The sequence below is a fragment of the Macadamia integrifolia genome, unplaced genomic scaffold, assembly GCF_013358625.1.
Source record: "Macadamia integrifolia cultivar HAES 741 unplaced genomic scaffold, SCU_Mint_v3 scaffold1591, whole genome shotgun sequence".
Classification (NCBI taxonomy): Eukaryota; Viridiplantae; Streptophyta; class Magnoliopsida; order Proteales; family Proteaceae; genus Macadamia; species Macadamia integrifolia.
Window position 1 is genome coordinate 73,486 of NW_024868269.1, and position 2,874 is coordinate 76,359.

The following is a 2,874-nucleotide window of genomic DNA, read 5'->3' on the forward strand; positions in this document are numbered from 1 at the left end:
AAAAAAAAAAAAAAAAAAAAATCATTTATCAAGATCAAACCGAATCATTTAAGTAAATCGTTTGATAAATGATTCAATTTTGATTTTAAAAATTAAATCATTTATTAAATGATTCCATTCGATTTGGTTTAACAAATATGTTGTAGACCAAATCTGGATATACTTGTTTAACTCGACTCTTCTTTCTAAAACTTGATGACTCGGCCTGGTCAAACCTGATTAAGATTAATCTCTCTTTTTTTTTTTCTTTTATTATTATTTTTTTTAATACAATAAATAGTATATAAAGTCAAAAAAATTAATCCATAAAATATCGTGGAATCACATATTAATGCATGTTGTGTTTATACCATTGAGCAAGAGAAGGGAGTTCGGGGTTTCTTACTCTTCTTACATTATTATGGATTTACTATTTTACCAAGTCTCATTTGACTCTTTATGATCGAGTTTTGTAATTTTTTACTTTGACCAAGCAACTCTTGATCATATTTTTAAAGATTTTGACTTGATTCCGACGGCTCATCAGAGTCGAAACCTAGTTTTCCAATTATATTGAAAATAAGGATCATTAAGCCATTATAACCCATAGGAATGAGATTTTGTTATAAAGGACCAAACTGATCCAAGTTCACTCCCATACAATATCATAAGGAAAATCCATGACTTTTTGTTACATGCTTGAATCATACCCTTTACAAAACATAGAGAAACTACCTAATCCCATTTCCATTTTCTTTTCCCACAGAAGAAATAGGAACATCATAAACAGAGAAAGTGTAGAACAACACTTCCATATTCATAGGAGGAAACCAAAGTAAGCGAGCAGAGTTACTAGAAAAACCAAAACATCTCCAAACTTGAATGACGATTCCCTTGAAGACCCACTATCGAAAGGATTATTGTCCACGAGGGGTTGCTGCTGGTAATTACCCGCCCCACCAAAAGGCTGTGGTTGATTCACAGAAGAGAATGGCTGGTTAAATGCCCCTGAGATAGGCTGATTTAGTGGATGTTGAGGTGGTTGTTCATAAGCCACATGCCCTTCTGGTGCCTGTGGCAGAGGAACTCCACCCAAAGGTCCCAGACCCACTGGTACTGGAAGTGGAGGAACTCCACCAACAGGTCCCAGAACCACTGGGACTGGGACCAGCTGTCCTCCGCTGGGCGGCGCAGGCTGCCCAAATGGACCATTATTTTCAAAAGGCTTTGCAAATGGAGGAGTCTCAGGAGCCAATCCAGGAGAACCCATCGACCCACAGTTCTGATTGGCTTGAGGGTTGTCGCTGGCCCTCCATGCCAAATTCCCATCCTTGTCTATCAACCGCATGTCACCACTGTCCACCAACTCCAACGTCTGAAGGAAGTTATCAGCATCAGCATTTGTGTTCCACATAGAAGTGCTACCATCAAAGATCTCAAGACCCTGGTCGTCAAACACTAGGCTGCACATGTTTTCACTGCTTACTGGAGTACAATCCGATTCCCACACACTCTGCCCTGCTTCCTGGACTTGGATGTAACAGAAATCATTGCCAAAGCCTCCGGCGCCGAGCATGGTTGGCCTGCGCAGGAGGTAGGCGGCGTAATTCCCTGAAGGTGAAGTTAAGAATCGTTGAGATGGACCAGAAGATACTAGTGTTGTTGGGCTTGTTCCATTATGTTCTGGAAGGAGGCTTGCCAGGATTTGTTGCTTTACAGTCCTGTCTATGGCTCCAGCAGGAGGAGCTAGGGCTTGAGCAAGGAAGATAGATGATGAGAGGAGGATGAAAAGAGACAGGAAGAGGCTTATTGCCTTCTGGTTCTCCATATCTTTTGAGCTGAATATCACTGGAAGAACTGTTGTGTTGTGTTCTCTGATTGGTGGTGGACATGCAACTGCACTGCTCTTTAGAGGGTTAAATAGTGTAGTTACTTCCTCTCCCTGTGCACCCCCATTTCACACCATCCATGGGATGTGGTTCAGAGTCCGTATCTCTTCCCTTGAAGGTAACCACCCCATCTTATCTCACTCCATCCATGAGATGTGGGGACCACTTTTGGGGTATGAGATCACACCCCATGAACAGTGTAATATGTGTAAGAGTGGTTAGCTGCACGGGAGAGGAACCTTACTCTGTGGTCTCCTCACCCCATGGACTGTGAGATAGGGAAGGAGCTCGTGCCATGAACTCCGAATTGGAGTAGTTGAGAATTGAGATATGACGAGAGACGTAATGGTCCTGCATGGTTCCAAATTAAACGTTTACGTGTCCTCTCCTCTAAATTCAAATCTTGGAATTTAGTTTTCTGGTGAAACAAATGTTCTATATGGGTTATTGATGTTGGTAGCCCTATAAAATATGGGGCAGGTCAAACTTTTAACCGAGTGTAGTAGGCCTAACCAATGCAATAACTATGTAATAGCACATTGACCAATAGATTAGTCAGATCAAGAAACTTCTATAATGGTTGAATGGTTAAAAGAAATACGTTAACATAGATAAGGGAAAAGGTTTTGCGCATGTCCTTGCATGCACACAATAGTTAAGGAAGTTGAAAGGGAGATGAGGGTCTTCGGTGCATTCCTCACTCTCATTCGATGATTGTATGTATGATTATGCATCATATATATTCATGCACAAAATATTTCTTTTGATATATAAATTGAGAGAATGTAACATTTTTTGGGAGTGAGACAAGAAAATAAAGTCAAAAAGTTCTAACTAAAGAGAACCAGGCGATGTGATATGTTCAGAATGTAGGAAGATTAACACTTCAGGCAAGCTGATTTGTCCACGTGGAGGATTGAGGTGGGCCACCTCAACTGTTGTGTTGATGATTTGGTAATATAAAGACCGTTTATTTTGTACGAGTGACATTTTGTTAGCCATCTCA

General features: G+C 40.6%; 1 protein-coding gene across 1 annotated transcript; it reads right to left on the reverse strand.

Annotated features, from left to right (window-relative positions):
* Positions 1 to 796: 796 nt before the first annotated feature.
* On the reverse strand, positions 797 to 1,807 carry LOC122064266. Its single transcript, XM_042627977.1, has one exon. It carries the CDS (start codon positions 1,805 to 1,807, stop codon positions 797 to 799), a length of 1,011 nt encoding a protein of 336 aa, XP_042483911.1.
* Positions 1,808 to 2,874: the final 1,067 nt, after the last annotated feature.